Source organism: Rattus norvegicus, chromosome 1 (assembly GCF_021556685.1).
Source record: "Rattus norvegicus strain SHRSP/BbbUtx chromosome 1, alternate assembly SHRSP_T2T, whole genome shotgun sequence".
Classification (NCBI taxonomy): domain Eukaryota; kingdom Metazoa; phylum Chordata; class Mammalia; order Rodentia; family Muridae; genus Rattus; species Rattus norvegicus.
This window is the reverse complement of record NC_141534.1, coordinates 140,351,797-140,369,140: the sequence shown is the minus strand read 5'-3', so window position 1 is coordinate 140,369,140 and position 17,344 is coordinate 140,351,797. Positions and strand designations below refer to the sequence as shown.

At 48.2% G+C, this 17,344-nt stretch overlaps 1 protein-coding gene across 1 annotated transcript in view; it reads left to right on the top strand.

The window, feature by feature from the left end:
* Positions 1-9,177: 9,177 nt before the first annotated feature.
* Positions 9,178-17,344, top strand: part of St8sia2 (ST8 alpha-N-acetyl-neuraminide alpha-2,8-sialyltransferase 2) — a 75,261-nt gene continuing 67,094 nt past the window's right edge. Inside the window, 1 exon segment of the mRNA NM_057156.2 lies at positions 9,178-9,441. Coding sequence (NP_476497.1) covers positions 9,344-9,441 — 98 coding nt within the window. The 5' untranslated portion in view covers positions 9,178-9,343.

The following is a 17,344-nucleotide window of genomic DNA, read 5'->3' as shown; positions in this document are numbered from 1 at the left end:
AAATGGTGTGGAATAAAATCAAAATCATCCTAAGCTTCACTGCCTAGAGATACCTACTGTTACACATATAATACAAATGTGATAGATAGTGTATATTCACATATGTGCATAAACATGTCCTTTATATTATTATATAATAAATAGTAAATATAGCTCTGTGTGCACCACATTTGGTGCTAGCTTTCTACACACTTTGGATATAATAGTTAACTCTTACTGAAACTCTTGAGCTAAACACTACTATCGTCTCCATTTATCATCAAGAAAACTGAAACTCAGAGAGACCAGAAACAGACACTAAGAGGGTTCTGAACTCTAATGTGCATGATCTCAGAAGCAAGTCTAAAAGAAAACAGTTCAATGTGTGGCCCAGGGTCCAACACTCATCTGTGCTATGTGTTACATGTGTTACTTGTATATACTGGAGCTGTGTGCTACTCCTGTACAGTGGAGCTGTGTGTTACTCCTGTACACTGGGGCTGTGTGTTACTGTGTACAATGGGGCTATATGTTACTCCTGTACCCTGGGGCTGTGTGTTACTTGTGTACACTGGAGCTGTGTGTTACTTGTACATACTGGGGCTCTGTGTTACTCCTGTACCCTGGGGCTGTGTGTTACTTGTGTACACTGGAGCTGTGTGTTACTTGTACATACTGGGGCTCTGTGTTACTCCTGTACCCTGGGGCTGTGTGTTACTTGTGTACACTGGAGCTGTGTGTTACTTGTACATACTGGGGCTCTGTGTTACTCCTGTACCCTGGGGCTATGTGTTACTCCTGTACACTGGAGCTGTGTGTTACTCCTGTACACTGGAGCTGTGTGTTACTCCTGTACCCTGGAGCTATGTGTTACTCCAGTAACTGGGGCTGTGTGTTACTCCTGTACACTGGTGCTGTGTGTTACTCCTATACACTAGGGCTGTGTGTTACTCCTGTACACTGGAGCTGTGTGTTACTCATCCCTGGATCTCTCTTACATCTGTTTTCTCAAGGAAAATATGGGGACGGGTGAATGCTGATGTACAACCATGCAGACAATATTTGAGCAGGAAAGAAGGGGAAGAGACAAACTGCCAACACTGACAAACCCAACTTCATCCCTCAGACCCACATGGTGGAAGGACAGTGCCAACTCATGAAAGTTATTCTCTGGCCTCCACATGCTCACAACATCCTGGACATACACAAATAAATGAATGTAACAGGAAAAAGAAAACATTTTAAAAGTTAAAATATCAAATATCAACATACATGGAATATATAAACATTTCATTTCAATACGAAGGAAAGACAGTAAGAACTAGAACACCCCACTTTCTCGCTGCTTCACCCTTCACTATTTTCTGTGCTCCTGACATATTTTCATTGTCTTTAGGCATGAAGGAAGTGCTCTGTCATGGTATGCCAGGCATCTCTCTTCCCAACTATGACTTTATCAACATTAGGATAATGGTCATGGTAAAAAAAATGTTTTTGAACCATAACTGTCCGTCATACATCAGTGTGGAGTCAGAAAGTAATGAATGTCTTTATCCCTTGCATGTTTCTAACTTCGTTGAAATTGCATGAAGGATTGAAAGGAACTGGTGTCTATGAGAAGCTAATACTGCACCTGATCAGAGGCAAGGAAGCTGTAGTGTATTCTCAGCTTGGAAACACTTGGAGACTCCAAGCTCCATCCAGAAGTAGTCCACCTGCCTCAGCCACCACATCCCAGCTTCAGACACACCAAAGTGACATGAAACAGGCCCTGTCTGTGAGTGAAAAGGATCCTGTGACTTCCACAGACACTCCCAGCTCTGTGAATGAAAGGCTCCTCATCTGAACAGAGGCAAAGGGAAGAGATTCAAGATGAACCCGAGGATGTCAGCCCCAGGATGGGGACGTCGTGCTGGACGCTGAGCAAACCATGACGAGCTGAGAAGACCGACTCAGAAGTCACAGTGGCCATTTTACAGGACCATGAGAAAACACTCCCTTTTGTTCTCCGCTACCTGGTACTGTACTTCATGGTTTGATTCTAAATGGTCTTTCACCCCCCCACGGAAGGGTTTGTCCAAATTCCAAGGGAAAAAAAATTCAATGACACCTCCCCTCAACATCCCTTCCTCTCAGCTCGCTATGAGCATGCTCCCACACCCTCCCCACATCTCTTGCCGATAATTTCAGAAACATTTGCAGCAATTGCCTGAGTATATTTCTTTTCGTTCCTTGGCTAAACTACAATTTTGCTATGTAGGAAAGTTACAAATGGAATGCAAATGTGTCCCTTCGCCTTTCCACATTGTTACCACTCTGGTTCTGATTTGGAAGGGGGAAGCGTGGCATTTTTAAAGAACACTCAAATGTAGTGTAAATTTCAAACAAAAAGGCAGGTTCTTTCAGTTATTGAAGGTACAGAAACACAATAGTTTATTAATCTACCCAGACTATGATATCTTGCCTCTTTCCATTCCCCTCCAGATCTACTCTATCTCAACACATATTCCTCTCTCTCTCTCTCTCTCTCTCTCTCTCTCTCTCTCTCTCTCTCTCTCTTTCTCTCTCTCCCTCCCCTCTCCCTCCTACCCTCCCTCCTTCCCTCCCTCCTTCCCTCCCTCCTTCCCTCCCTCCTCTTTCAGAGATGATGAATGCACAAAACTATCACTGCTTGTAGCTACAAGGATGTTAGGTACTAGGTCTGTGTGTCGGATAATTATTATTTATTCTGCATTGATTGAAAGGACTTTTCCACATGGAGAGACAAAAATTGAGATTTACAGTTACTGCCTCCTCAATGATGGAGGCTGCACAGAAGTGAAGATGGATTTGATCCCCAAGTTCCGACACAGCAGATCTCAAGGGATACAAATCAAAGTAGGTGCTGTTTACAAAGAGCTGCTGGAGTTCTGGGGGAGCCTTTGCACTTCCAGCTTCTGAATCAGAATTCCCCGCCCCCTTCCCACCAAGAGAACCACGTAGGCAATTCAGCATCTCTAAGCCTCAGTTTGCTTGGTACAAAGTGGAGATGATGCTATTTACCTGAAAGGACCTACAGGAGGACTGAGAGAAACACCCCTTGGCCTGTCTTCTTCGTGGATGTTGCTATGGAACTGTTCACCCCTTCCCCATCTGTCATGGCCCTTCAGTGTGGTGCACAAATCATTACCAATACAGTAGTTCAAGTGAAATTTTTTCATAGCCAGAGTCTATTGAGGTCGTTAGTTAGACTAGTGGTGGTAAAGTTGCAGGGCGTTCATGAATTGCAGCTCTGGGTAACTCCCACTGCTTGAGGTTGGTATTTCAAAGGACACTCCAACTCTCAGCCTGCCACTGACATAGAAAAGCCATCTGACTGCTACGTGCAGCCAGGCTTCTGCATGGCCTCCTTCTCTGCTACCTCCCATTAGTACAAACTTCCTGAGCCCTTTTGAGTTGCCTGAACAGCTAATATACTCTATTAATTTGAATTAAAATGTTAATGAGCTGAAATGACTTTTAATTTACTGGTGCTCCCATGTAAGTCCTGCAATTTTAGCCCAAGCATTCAATGACTTGGCCTCAAGAAAGGATTGCTGTAGGATACCCCAGTTTCCTGAGAAATCCAACGCAGGAAAGGGGACTTGCTTGAATGAGAGGCAAGAATAGAAGGGATCACCATACCACGCCAAGCATGTGCTTGCTTGTGTAGCTGTGCTAGCTATAGTTCTATGTCAACTTAACACAAGCTGGAATCAGTCAAAAGGCAGTAACTTAAATTGAGAAAATGCCTCCATAAAATCCATCCATAGGCCATCTTTCTTAATTAGTGATTGATGGGGGAGAGCCCAGCTCATTGTGGGTGGTGCCATTCCTGGGTTAATGGTCTTAGGTTCTATAAGAAAGCAGGCTGAAAACCACGGAACTGAGGACAGGACCCCCTTGGGGGGAATTAGAGAAGTATTGAAAGAGTTGAAGGGGGGGTTGGGGATTTAGCTCAGTGGTGGAGCACTTGCCTAGCAAGCGCAAGGCCCTGGGTTTGGTCCCCAGCTCCGAAAAAAAGAAAAAAGAAGAAGAAGAAAAAGAAGAAGAAGAAAAAAAAGAGTTGAAGGGGCTTGCAACCCCATAAAAACAACAATGCCAACCAACCAGAGCTTCCAGGGACTAAACCACTACTGAAAGACTAACCCAGAGCTCCAACTGCATATGTAGCGGAGAATAGCCTTGTTGGGGCACCAGTGGAAAGGGAAGCCCTTGGTCCTGCCAAGGTTGGACCCCCAGTGCAAGGGAATATGGGGGGGGAGCAGTAAGGAAGATGTATGGGGGGAATATCCGTATGGGGGAGGGGGAGGGGAGGGAATGGGGGCTTATGGTCAGGAAACCGGGAAGGGGAATAACATTTGAAATATAAGTAAAGAAATATATCTAATAAAAAATTTTAAAAAAGAAAAAGAAAAAGAAAGCAGGCTGAGTAAGCCATGACGACCAAGCCAGTAAGCAGCATCCCTCCATGGCTTCTGCATCAGCTCCTGCCTGCAGTTCATGGTTCATCATAGTGATAGAAACCCTAACTAAGATGCTAGCTATTGACACTTGCTTCCAATCTGATCTTTTGTCATCATTCCAAATTTCAGGAACAAACTCAGGTTGTACAAATGACAAAGGCAATCATTATACAAATGTCACTGTTAAGGATATCGGCCCAAGAATAATCCATCTTACGAACCTTAAACAATATTCTATGGTGAATGATCAAAAGGGTCCTTCACCACCCTCCAAGCTAAACCCTACCTCAGTGACTATCATTGGAAGAAGGTTGTGTCCAATATTAATTTAATTCCATTTCTTGGGATATGTGCCCTGGAGCCTTCTCCAATGGTCTGGGAACATAAATTTCTCTATAATGAATGGTATTTGATGCAAGTTTCCATGGCTCCCTGGCCATTCAAAATGGTTCCCTTCTAGTAGGTAAAAAGGAGGAATACTGCTGAACCAGGATTAAGAATGTGGGTCACCACACAGAAAATGAAAAGTCTCCACTATAATAGTGTTTGCGGCAGCGAGGTTTGCCTGACTGATGAATGGAGCATCGTGGTACTATTTCATGACATTCTGTCACAACAAGGAGTACAGTTGGGGGCGCAGAAATAGCTCAGTAGTTAGGGCATTCACTGTGCAATCTTGAGAACTAGAGTTGGGATCCTCAAAACTCAACATACATGCCAGTGGGTATGGTAGCCCATCTCTAATTCCAGGCTTGGAAGGTACAGTCAGGGTTTCTTGGGGCAAGTTGAGCTGACTAGCAAGGCTCGCTATATTGGACAGCTTAGGGTTTGACTGAGAGACCCTGTTTCATTGATGAATTGGAATCACCAAAGGTGAGTGTCAACATCAATCTCAGACTTCCAGATACATGCATGAAAGCATACGTGTGCACCTACACACTCTTATATGCCCCCAACCCCACGCCTCACACATGAAAAGTAGACAGTAAAAACATATTGCCAAGAGCAGGGGAAAGCAGGCCAGAGTAGTTCCCTCTTGTTCTCCGGAGTGATCCCATTCATCAGTTACAAGTAGAAGACACAGCTCCACCGTAGCTCATACCCTTTTTCATACTCAGACTCTTGCCTGTCTACCTTCCTTCTGAACAGAGGGCCACTAGAGGGCAGGAAATGACTTGGCTCCTGCCAGTTCTAGCTTCTAGCACAGAACCTGGCACAAGATAACTGCTCAATAAACACTGCTCAGTGAATGAAGTGAACGGAGGAAAAACAAACCAAAATATCAGCAAGAACACTGCACGCCTCCTAAATGACTCATCAAGTTGGACAGAGAGAAAGGCACTTGAAAATGTACACATAGGATGAATTAAACCACCTAATCGGTCACACTGATAGAAAAGTTCGAGTATGTGTGTGTGTGTGTGTGTGTGTGTGTGTGTGTGTGGTGTGGGTGTGTGTGTGGTGTGTGGTGTGTGTATGTGTGTATGTGTGGTGTGTGTATGTGTGGTGTGTGTGTGTGTGTGTGTGGTGTGTGTGTGGTGTGTGTGTATGTGTGTGTGTGGTGTGTGTGTGTAGTGTGTGTGTGATGTGTGTGTATGTGTATGTGTGTATGTGGTGTGTGTGTGGTGTGTGTGTGGTGTGTATGTATGTGTGTGTGTGTGGTGTGTGTGTGTGTGTGGTATGTGTGTGTGTGGTGTGTGGTGTGTGTGTGTGGTGTGTGTGTATGTGTATGTGTGTGTAGTGTGTATGTATGTGTGTGTGGTGTGTGTGTGTGGTGTGTGTGTGGTGTGTGTGTGGTGTGTGTGTATGTGTGTGTGTGGTGTGTGTGTATGTGTGTGTGGTATGTGTGTATGTGTGTGTGTGTGGTGTGTGTAGTGTGTGTGGTGTGTGTGAGTGTGTGTGTGAGTGTGTGTGCATGTGGTGTGTGGTGTGTGTGTGCATGTGTGTGTGTGGTGTGTGTGTAGTGTGTGTGTGTGTGGTGTGTGTGTAGTGTGTGTGGTGTGTGTGAGTGTGTGTGTGAGTGTGTGTGTGTGACTGTGTGTGTGAGTGTGTGTGCATGTGGTGTGTGGTGTGTGTGTGCATGTGTGTGTGGTGTGTGGTGTGTGTGTGGTGTGTGTGTATGTGTGTGTGTGTGCATGTGTGTGTGTGTGCATGTGTGTGTGTGTGTGTGTACTGGTGTCAGCACAAAACACCCCAAGACCACATTCTCAGCACAAAGGAGATTTATTTGTCCCAGAAGGACAAAGGTCGGGGAATGAGGGATGAAGATGAGGAAGAAGGGGAGGGGATATCTTCCCCAGTGGGACACAGAACTGCCTCTGGATAGAGAGGAGACAGATGTGGCCCATAGGCAAATGGTGGTTTATAAAGTTAAAATGGGAAACCTCATGCTAGGATGAGGTGTCCAATTTTGATTGGGCATGTTAATTCAGGCAGGGAAAAAGGGGGCTTTTGATAGTTGGACCTTGGTAGTCAGCCTCGGGAGGAGGGAATAAACCTTGGTGACCAGCTTTAAGAGTGTAATCTAATGTGTTTGGTTTGGTTTTGGTTTTTGTTTTATAGCAAAGCAGAGGGAATGGAAAAAATCAAGGCTTGCCAGAGCTTGTTTGCTAAGTTTGGTCAGCTAGAGGGGTGTGTGTGTGTGTGTGTGTGTGTGTGTGTGTGTGTGTGTGTGTGTGTTTATTGTTGTTGTATTGATCATGTTCATATGGGGTGTGCACACACACAGGCAGGTATGTGTGTACAGAGTCCAGAGGTTAATGTTGGCTGCCTTCCTCAATGTTCCACTGCATTTTTTGAGACAGTCTTTCATTGAACCTGGAGCTTGCCAATTCAGCTATACTGGCAGGCCAGCAAGCCCCAGGGACCTGCCTGTCTCTGTCCTGCCCCTGGGCACTGGAGTTAGAGATGCACATTATTCTACCCAGCTTTGAACTTGGTACGTGGAATCCAAACTCAGGTCCTCATACGTGAACATACACCAAGCCCTTGACTGACTGAGCGGCCTCCTCAGCTCTGAGATGCCCTCTTAGATGTCTTCTCCCTACCTATAATGGACAAAGAGTGACTTCCAATGTGTGCTCTGCATCAGAAAGTCACCCCTGAGGGGGGGAAAGTGTGCTACTCTTGGGTACTCTTTGAAAGGGAACAGAAGGGCATGGTCACAGCAGGGGGTAGGAAAGCAGTGAAGCCTCTTGGGAGGGGCACATCCCACCTCTGGGAAAGAGACAACTGCTACTGGCACTTAGAGGAGACCCCTGAAGAACTTTACCAAGGCTGCTTCCTTATCCTGTCAGCAGGCAGGGGATAGAGGCTCTTCCTGCAGGGGAATGCTCGTCCCGAATCCCCCCACTATCACTACCACCACAAACAACAACAATAAAAATGAAAACAACAACAAACCCCAGCAGACCTCCTGCAGAGACCACTCCTTCATGTTCCCATTTACTCCCAAAGAGACCAAAGGATTCTGGTCACTATAGCCTGTTCCCTGAAGAGAAGGATGGAAAGCTCTCTAGATCTTTACACCTTGACTGGGAGAGACTTGGGTACTACTAGCCCCTCAGAGTTATTCTGGAGCACAGTCAACCTGCCCTCTCTGTTCATGTACTTCCCAGACAGCAGGACATTACATTGACATTCCTAACTGCCCCCACAATCAAACTCCGGGAACCTTTCATCAGCCAAAGGATGATCTGGCTTCTGAAAAGTTACATCCAGGGCTGTGTGTGTGTGTGTGTGTGTGTGTGTGTGTGTGTGTGTGTGTGTTGTAATCTAATTCTAGTAAAACTTAATGAATGGGCCCTTCCCACTTAACGCAGCAGAGCAAAACGTAAAGCGAGCTAAAGCATCTGAAGCAGGGAAATAGTTCCGTATGCAGTGGGGGGAGGGGGCATCTCCCTTTGTGGGAACTGTATTTTTCTAGAAGACCTTTTGATCATGATAGGACTCCAGGGGTTTATTGATTAGACCAGAAGAGAGCAAGAGCTAAGGAGACGAAGAACGTACAGCACTAGCCACAATGTGGGTACTATGCCTGCTATTGGAAGTAGAGCAGTAACTACGGGGATCCTCAGGTTCTAGCCATGACTTCAAACAACTCCAGGCTCCAGGCATCCCCGGCTTGGGTCTGTAAATGGACAGAAATGACCGCCCATAGAGAAGATGGTGCTTTGCAAGCTGAACACCTCCCCACAAATTGCCAGGAGCATCTCTGGTGAAGTTGGCCTCTCTTAGCCATTTCTTCTCCCCTCCTCTCTCCCACTTCCCCTCCCAATTCATCAGCTGCTGAAACATAGCCCAGAGGAAACCGCCTCCTCGCCGCGCGCCAGAGACCGTCCCCAGGTGTTAGTCTTTGTGTCGGAAAACTTTGAGAGGAAGCGAGGGCGCTGGACAAAGAGCGAGCGACGAAGGCGTTTGCCAGGCAGCACCAGTGCTCGGAGTTGTCTCGGCTCAGCTCAGTCTCTGCTTTCGATGGCCCGAGCCCAGCCTTCCTAGGCCGGGAGTGGCAAGCTCCCTGAGCCTTCCCCGGGCAGCAAAAGCAAAGGCGGGTGGGTGGCCGCTGGAGTTAGTGGGAGGAGACCAGGCAAGGCGCGGAGCAAAGCTGTCAAACTGCGCCTGGAGCCCAGTGCGGGGCGGGGGAAGGGGAGAGGAGGAGGGAGGGGAGGGGAGGGGCGGGCAGGAGCCGAGAGAGAGCGAGCGGGCTCGCCGCGCCAGAGCAACCCTTGTCTGTTGCTGCTGCTGTCGCCTTGGCCGCCGCCGGCCCGGACTCGCCCGGAGCGCAGGGTGTGTGCCCCGCTGCGCGTGGAGCGCGGAGGCTCCTCCAGCCCCAGCTCCTCGCCCCGGCCCGCGCGCGGGTCCCGGAGGGCACCGACCCCACCATGCAGCTGCAGTTCCGGAGCTGGATGCTGGCCGCGCTCACGCTGCTCGTGGTCTTCCTCATCTTCGCAGACATCTCAGAGATCGAAGAAGAAATCGGGTAAATAGCCGCCCGAAGCCCGAGCCCCGAGCCCCGGCGGGATCTCTTTCTCCCCTGGGCTCCTTACTCCCCATCCGCTTTGTGTGCGCCGCGCCCCCCTGTCGCTCAGCTGGAGGGATAGTGCTGGCGGTTTGGGCTGGGGTGGCAGTGTCAGGGACCCGGGACGCTTTAGGGAGTGGATGATGGGGGCGCGGCTGCCGAGGGGCGTCCCCGGGCGGGGTGCATGGGCAGCTGTAGCCGCGCGGCGTGGGGAAAGCGGACTCGCCCACCCTGCTCCCTGTTCCCTGGTCCCTTTCCTCGGCGTGTGTGCTCTCGGTGTCGCCGGGGTCGAGGGAGGGCGCCGGGGAGTGTCTCGGGCGGGTGGAAGGACGGAGAGTGGAGGCAGGCAGGAGTTTCTTTGTCTCCAGCTCGGCCGCTTTCTCGCCTTGGCAAAGTGGGCAGGGGGCGCGCGGGGGATCTCTGAGCTGGGGGAGGGGAATCCCTTGGCGGGAGCTGAGTGAGGAGGGCTCTGCACCGGCTCCTGGGAAGGGGAATGTGCCCTGCACACACCGGTACGCACCCACGCCGCCCGCCGGCCAACCCAGGATCCCGGCGTGGGGGGGTGGCACCGCTAAAGGTGTGGCGCGCGGGGTTGGAGACCCAGGCTTTCCGCTGGCTTTGAGTGCTCTGCCCACCCTACGACGCCCCAGGCGACCCCAGGTTACTGAGTGCTCACAACCGGCACCAAGACCCTGAGAGGTTGTAGGAAAGTCTCCAACGCCTCCCGGTGGGCTTCGGAGTCCCCAGGAGCGCGCTTTCTCAGCTTGCCCCTGTCTCTTTAGAGGTGGGCGGGACCACAACCTCCAGCTGCTCCTGGTTCCGGACTTCTTGGAATGCGCTCTCTCAACGGAGCCAGGCGCACCATTAGGGTGTCCGGTGGGCTGAGGCTGCCTCCCAAACCTACAGTCTTCTGCACGCGGAGCCTGACCCACGTCCGGAGCCTCCAAACCGTGGTGGACATGTAGGAAGGTAGTAAGGTTCTGAGGTAGCCTTCAGTAAAAGGGTGAGGTACCTGAGAGCACAGGATGGGGATCTGATCCTCTGTGGGATTAGCGAGGAGCCAAGCTCATAAACGTCCTGTGCTGCGTGCGCCCCTCCTTTGTCCAACTTCATTATCCACACGAACAGAGGGATGGGTCCTGCCTTCAGACTCCTCCAACACAGAGAAAGTCCAGAATCCAAGATGTTGAGGCCCTAGGGACCCTAACCCGCAGGCAGGTGCCTCTTCCTGCTCTTTGCATTCTCTTTACCACTGTCCCTTTCTGTAACCCCACAAATTATTCTCTGGACACGACTATGCTCCAAGGGCCCTCTCTGCATCATTCCTCTCATCCTCGGTTTCCCCAAGAACTCCGAAAACTTTCACTAATGCTCAGTTAATACACTCTGTGCCGCCAACTCCTCAGCAGAGACAGAAACAAACTATTTTCCCATAGCTGCTCTCCTGGTGTGTGGTCGGAACAGAAATCACATTCTGAGATAATGGAAGGTGAACCTTCAGCGCTCCCAGGTCTCTGCCTGTCCTAGACCACTGGGTGACTTTGACGGTGGGGGAAAAGGAAGGACCCTCTGATGCCTACTTGTTTTGGGGTGTGTGTGTGTGTGTGTGTGTGTGTGTGTGTGTGTGTGTGTGTGTGTACATATGCTCCCACTTCCGTGAACAGGCATCCCTGCTCGTCAGTTTGCTGAACTTTTTACCGAGTATCTTCTATGTGCCAGGGACTTTTAATTTTTAAAATGCAATGAGAAGATCAGTTACACGTGGTGTCTCCCCTTCCTGCCAAAGGCATGTTGAAGCCTCCACTTTCCACAGTCAAATTCTTCCAGCAGGCAGTCAGAAGTTTCCACAGGAGCATTTACATATAAAGTATATATTGAAAACTCAGGACTTTTGTGCTGTGAGCATATCATGTTTCACTTGGGGATCCCTGAGTCTCCCTCCCTCCCTTACCTGGACTGATCCTAGTACGAAAACTGTCGCCTAGCCCACACAGACATCTTCTATAGCATCCTCTGTAGACTCTTGTCTTTGGGCTGGACTTTAGCTTGGTCAATCATCAACACTGTCTCCTAGTTTGATGGAGTCTCCATGCCACGTGGTTGGTATCAATAGCCCAGTTCTCTTTGCAGTCACCCCGATCTGTTTAATCTGTAGGGAAGGAGGCTCACTGTGTTTTCCTTGTGTAGAGAAGGAAAGAACAATGTGGGACAGACCTAGGAATCGCACTTATCTTTCTGATAAGGAGTGAAGTTTCAACACAGTCATTTATCCTTGGAGCCACCTCAGATGTTTGGTGTGGGTAAGTGACCTGACACAGATTTGGGGGTGTCAAGAGAACTCTGTCTCCTTTATGTTGTGCTTCCTAGGAAGGCATTGGGTCCTACTCAGGACCACAGTGCTTTTGCACCACCCCTTGCTACCTGTGCTGGGGAAGGTAACAAATTATGCACCAGAGAGAATCGTGGCCCTGTCCAAAAAGGTCTGATTCTGGAAGGGGTAGAAAGTGTGATCCTGAGATCTACTGGTCAGGCAAGAAAGACAGACACTTTGGGGATAAGTTTTCTTGGGACTAAGAAATGGACAGTAAGGGGGATGGGATAGGAGGGTTATGGATGGGAAACCAGGAAAGGGGATAACATTTGAAATATAAATAAAAAATATCCAATTTTTTTAAAAAAGAAAAAAGCAAGTAAATCTCTCTCTCTCTCTCTCTCTCTCTCTCTCTCACACACACACACACACACACACACACACACACACACACACACACACACCCTACAGACCCATTCTTCCAAACTTTCAATTCTTTCTTAGAAAATGAGATTTTTAGATTGGTGGCTTCAGTGGTCCTGACCTAACCCAAGCATTAAATGTCCTGTGGCCAGGGGTAAAGCTTCTAAGAGACATCTCTTCTTCTGAGTGATTGTCTCCAGAGTTCCACTCTTGACACTCTTGTCATTCATACAGGACTGTAAGAGAAAAGGAAGTGTAACGAGACAGACTCTCTGCAAGGTGCCCGCCCATCCATGCTCTCTGGGAACCAAGAAGCACATTCAAGTTCTGAGATTCAATGGGGCTTTGGTGAAAGAGACCTATAACCCCACCCCCACCCCCAGCACCTCCCGGGTTTTATGGTCAGTTGGCCCACGTTGTATCAGGCATGTTCAACCTTTAGATACTGTGACATGGAGTTATCATCTACAAAGTTCACAATATGCTCTTTAGTTACCAAAAACAAACAAACAAACAAAAAAACCCAATAGTGTTTTCAATACATTTGCAATTTTACAGTAGACTACATTCATAGCTCTCTTGGTGTGTATGGGGCCTGCAGCTTTGACATACCTGCTAGGTAAACTGAGTTATTCTGGTTCTCTCCTGGGCATTCAGGAGGTACAAATTTCCCCCATCTAGCACAGGTTAGGCACACAACATCCTTAGGCAAGGTGCCTCTCAGAGGTGCCCAGGCCACAAAGGGCTCCTCTTCTAGAAACAGCTCCCTCTTTTATCAGTTGTGCTTGGTTTAATGTAATATCAAATATTTAAGTCATGTTATAGTTGCTTCCGTGCAAGGCAGACTTATACGAGTTGTCATCCAATACCCCAGTCACCAGATGAGCCATTATAACTGTAAGAGAGTTCTGCAACTCTGTTTGAAAGACAAATGAGTAGTTGGGGGTCCTAATGATGCCTCTTGTGGCACTAAGGGGGTTGGTAATGATGGTTAGCATGAACTGTGAGCATTTCGAAGTTCCAAGACATTAACGTATTCTGTCTGTGCAGTACCCCAATGGCCAGCAACCAGTGGCACCAAGAACTACTACTGTTCATTGAGCTCTGTGTTTCTGGCCCATGCTGACTTCCTTGAAGCCTGTGTTCACTGACCCATCACCCTCTCCATCCTCAGTGCTGCCACCCCTAGTTTATCAGTAAGGAAACCAAAGCTCTGAGTTAATTTGCTAGTAATGAAGTACTAGGTCTACATAGGCCAGAGGTCAGGCAGACTGTGGACTAAATCTTCAGGAGGAGATGGCTCTGTCATTCTCTTGCAAATGAGATTCCTATGGCAACTGAATCAGACTTCTCTGATTACGCACAGGTATCCAGAGCAGGGGTGATTGTGAAGATATTTAACAAACGATCCATCTCTGACACTGATATGTTAGAATGCATATCAGACTGGCCAGAATTGATGCCATCTAGCACATTATGCCAGGGTCCTAGCACCCTATTAAATGTCAGGTCACGTCTGGGAAAGTGACAGAGGAGGAGGAGGGGCTAGATCTGCCCATCACTGTGACTGGATCCATGAGTGACTTGCGCCATCCAGGAAAGACAAGGTGAAATACACTTTTGAGAGGAGTCTGAGCGGATGTGGAGAACATGGCCTGGGGCAGTTGCATCCTGTGCTCCGTAACAAGAGTCCGTGTTTACTCAAGGTGGTCCCTTTGTTGGGGGAGGGGTCCGTTTTTTCCCTCCTCCATCCTAGTATAGTTCACCCAAGCATAAACACAATTAAAAGATAAAATAGAAGAGAAAGACGTTCTGGTTTTAACTCCCTCGCTCCTAGTCCTTGATGCCAACTGTTCTATCATCAAATTTAAATTGTAAATGGATATCCGTCTTGGAAACCAATTCAGTGTGCATAGCCTCTTTCCCCTTGTAGTACAGAGTTGCTAGGTTTAAAAAAAACTGTTTGGATTTTTACAAACTGGGAATGTTGAAAATGAAAATTATAAATACTTGTTGAAGAGTGGGATTCTAGAAAAGCACGGACTTCTCAGAGCAGAGAATGGATGTCCATGTCTATGCCTGAGCCATGGCTTCTCCCACAGGTTCAACCTGCTCCATTCGATATTGCTCACGTCTTTCTAGATTATTCCATAGTCGCCCATCTCTTTATCTTTGCACATGCCAATCCTCCTTTCCGGGACTCCTGATATACACTGGCCTTCTTGTTCTTCTTGCCCCCTTCCCAGGCCCCTGTCTCCTCACTACTTGGCCACCACCTCCTTAGCATCACCTTCCCAACCACCCTGCCCACTCTCGATCTTCCTTCGTTGCTCACCCAGGGTGCACCTTGAGTATCCCATCATGCCAGCATCTTATGGAGACAGAGCTCACAGTTACATTTTATTTCTCCTCTGTCACCAGCTCCTTGTGAGAAATATATGATCCAGGAATGCCCAGCCTTTTGACGTTGCAAAATGACATTGCCAACTACAAGTCCACCCTCAAGAACCACTTAATCAAGTTACCGAAACAAATCATTTTTTTAAAGTCACAATGTTTTAAGTTAGTGTACTGGTTTGTAGTGAGCTGCATTCATAGCTATCCTGGGACGCATATAGCCCAGGGCCCCAGGATGGAAATGCCTGGTAGATAATGAAGCCCATAAAGGTTTTTGTTTTGTTCGGGGCTTTTTTTATTGAATGAACAAACTCAGGCTTAGGGATTGGCAATTGGATCCTAGTCTCAAAAGATCCCCACTGTTCAGCTAACAGTTAAGCAACACCTCCACTTGGTGAGAAAGCAAAGGCATTTCTGCCATGTGCAGCATGAAAGGTACAGTCTGGGAAGGACACTGAAAGGGACACCTTTGAGACATGGCCCACATAGGAATACAAGGTCCCACGCATGTATGCTATCGCCAAATGTTCTTTATGGGGCGTTTGAAATCAGCGTTTTATTTTTAAAACACTGTCAAGCCAGAGGCTCGTGATGACCACTCAAGGCTGGGCACGCTGCATGGATCTAGATAAGCTCAGGAGGATCAGATCTCACAGCTGCCTGGAGCAAAACTGAGTTAGACAGACAGATGGCAGGATAGCAGGAACTCCACAGCCCAGTGAGCTGATGGCTGTCTCCTGCTGGTGGGAGGGGGGTGATGGAGACAGGTCCGTCCCTGAAGGTCTGCCAGAGTGACATCCCCAGGGGCTGTTTGCCTGACAGTCTGGGTCTTGCTTGCTATCTCTGTGGTGTAAGTCTCATCCTTAAGTGTTGAGATTAGTCAATCTCCTAGGTGGCAGCTGGGCTGGTTTTAAATTCTCCCCAGTTGCCCACAATTCATCACCCAGCTAGGAGACTGTCCAGTGTCCTGACGGGACCTGTTTGTCCCTGAATTTGCTCAGCTTCAGCTGTCACCTACTTCACAGCAGGGTGGAGAGAATCAAGAACCGCTTCAACCAAGGAGAGGCGTGTCGCGTCTGCATTACACGCGGGCAGCTGTGTTCCTCCTGACACACTTTCGAGCACTTGGGGGAGCTGATTTGTTTCCCTGGAAAAGCCTGCATCACGCCTTGCTTGCTGTGAGTTGTAAATCTGCATTGCAAGAGAGAGGCTCTCGCTCTGTCAAGGGGATTTCCCAGGCGCTTTCTTGCTATTGTCTGAGGAACCCCAGATTCTGCTCTGCTCTTCAGTCCCCCTTCAAGCTTCAGGGGTGCAACCCCTGCTCCTTTAGCTTCTAAATCCACAGCTTGGAGATCCAGACCGTCCCTCTGATCAGTGGTCCTCAAATGCTGATGTGCAGAAAGGACAAAGGATACAAAAGGGAGCAACAAAGAAGAAAGAAAAAGCTACAATGTAGCCAGAACAGTTAGGCAGTTTCCAGTCCCAGATGTCATTGGCTCGGAGGGTCTGTATCTCGAGTCTCTGCTTTCTTTTTCTTTTGGCTACTAAGATGACCATGCTTTTAAAAAACCATTTGTAATTGTCCCAATAATCCTCTTCCTTGGCTAAACAGGTTGAGAACCAATGCCTGTGAAGCCCAAGTTTTGGGTTTTTTTCTTTTTTTTCTTTTTTTTTTTTTTTTGATTTGTTGGTATTTTTTAAAAAATGTTACCAGCTTTTAAGATCTTATATGCTGGGATCTGGTTCCTAAAGATCCATGGTGGGGACCATACTGGAAGACAATGCCTCCCCCAGGACCCCTGCACACAGTTCTTTTCTCCAAGGGAAAGGCAACAACAGACAATAACACCAAAGTCATTTTATGGGTATTAGATCTCACAAGCAATATAGGGTTGATGTGATTGTTACCCCTATTGTACAGATGAGGAAACTGAGGCACAAAGCTATCAAATAATTCATTGAGAGTCACATAGCTAGTGAAGTGAAATTAGAACCCTGGCTCCAGATGACAGGAACTATCCAAAAGTGACACATGGAGCAGCCTCCAGTAAGGAAATAGAAATGCTCTAATCTCCAAGGAAGAAGTCCCCGAAACACCAAGGGCTGTGACAGAGGACTGTACATACTCAGCAAGGCTGGGGGAGGCCTTCAGGGACAGTGTGCGGGAGCCCAAGATATAGTAGGCCATGAGAGCAGGAATGGTCCATACAGAATGGAGGGCCAGCTTTAGAATGCCACTGCCTTTGCCTCCCCTCCAACAACCTTCTGCCCAGAGCTCCTCTCATCAGAATGGCTCTGGAAAATGGTGTTAGTTAGGGGTAGAGGAGAATGAGTCACTGAGAGAAGAAGAAACAATACACATGATTAAGGCCTAGAGGAGTTTTCTTCTGATGAGGAACAGAAGGGCTGTGTTGTCAACTGCCTGCCCCAGGCCAATGAAACCTGGTAAGGAAAGATTCCTGTCTGGGAGAGGATGGGCTTCAGCAGGGAGATGCCTCATCCCAGGAAGTCTCACTTTTCAGGGCCTGACATCTTCTCTAAGAGCTCACACCAAACCTCAATAGGTATTGCAACTCTGGTCTCTGCCCAACTGCAGATAAGCAATAAAGGCTTAGAGTGATCCCAGGACACAACAAGTAAGAGGACCCGTGTTTACCTGGCCCCGGCCCCGGCCCTGCCCCACTGCACTCTGTTAACTTTTGGTACTTTTTTTATACCCTCTACTCTAGCACT